General features: G+C 73.3%; 1 protein-coding gene across 1 annotated transcript in view; it reads left to right on the plus strand.

Moving 5' to 3' along the window:
- Window positions 1-303: 303 nt before the first annotated feature.
- Window positions 304-449, plus strand: part of LOC117798180 (neuromedin-K receptor-like) — a gene marked incomplete at its 3' end in the record, with an annotated part of 527 nt that continues 381 nt past the window's right edge. Inside the window, exon 1 of the mRNA XM_034650596.1 lies at window positions 304-353. Coding sequence (XP_034506487.1) covers window positions 304-353 — 50 coding nt within the window. The remainder of the gene's footprint in view (window positions 354-449) is intronic.

A 449-nucleotide genomic window follows, 5' to 3' on the forward strand; every position in this document is an offset into this window, starting at 1 on the left:
TCCCCCGCGTCTCCCCTGCCCCGCGTCTCCCCTCCGTCGCGTCCCCCCTCCCCCGCGTCTCCCCTCCGTCGCATCTCGCGCTTCCTGCCGTTTCGAGCGAGCGGACGCCTCGGAGAGGCCTCCTCCCCGTTAGCCGTCCCCTGCGGGCTCGCAGCATCAGTCTCACAGTCAGCGAGCGCGCCGGCAGTTCCTCTACCTTGCTTCCCGGCGGCCGAAGGGACCAGCAAGCGGAGAAGAACTTTAGGGGGTCGGCTCCGGCTGGCGGCGGGGATCGGGGACGTCCCGGGCTGCACACGCGCCGCGATGGGCTCTCTGCCCGCAGCCATGAACTGGACAGAGGCCGCGGACGCCGGGTACCTGAGCGCGGCTCTCGGCGCAGGGGCGGCGGCGGGAGCGGCTGAGGCCGAGTGGCTGCACCCGCTGGGCCCAGGCGGCAAACTCTCGGCCTC

Source organism: Ailuropoda melanoleuca, unplaced genomic scaffold (genome assembly GCF_002007445.2).
Source record: "Ailuropoda melanoleuca isolate Jingjing unplaced genomic scaffold, ASM200744v2 unplaced-scaffold28183, whole genome shotgun sequence".
Lineage (NCBI taxonomy): Eukaryota > Metazoa > Chordata > Mammalia > Carnivora > Ursidae > Ailuropoda > Ailuropoda melanoleuca.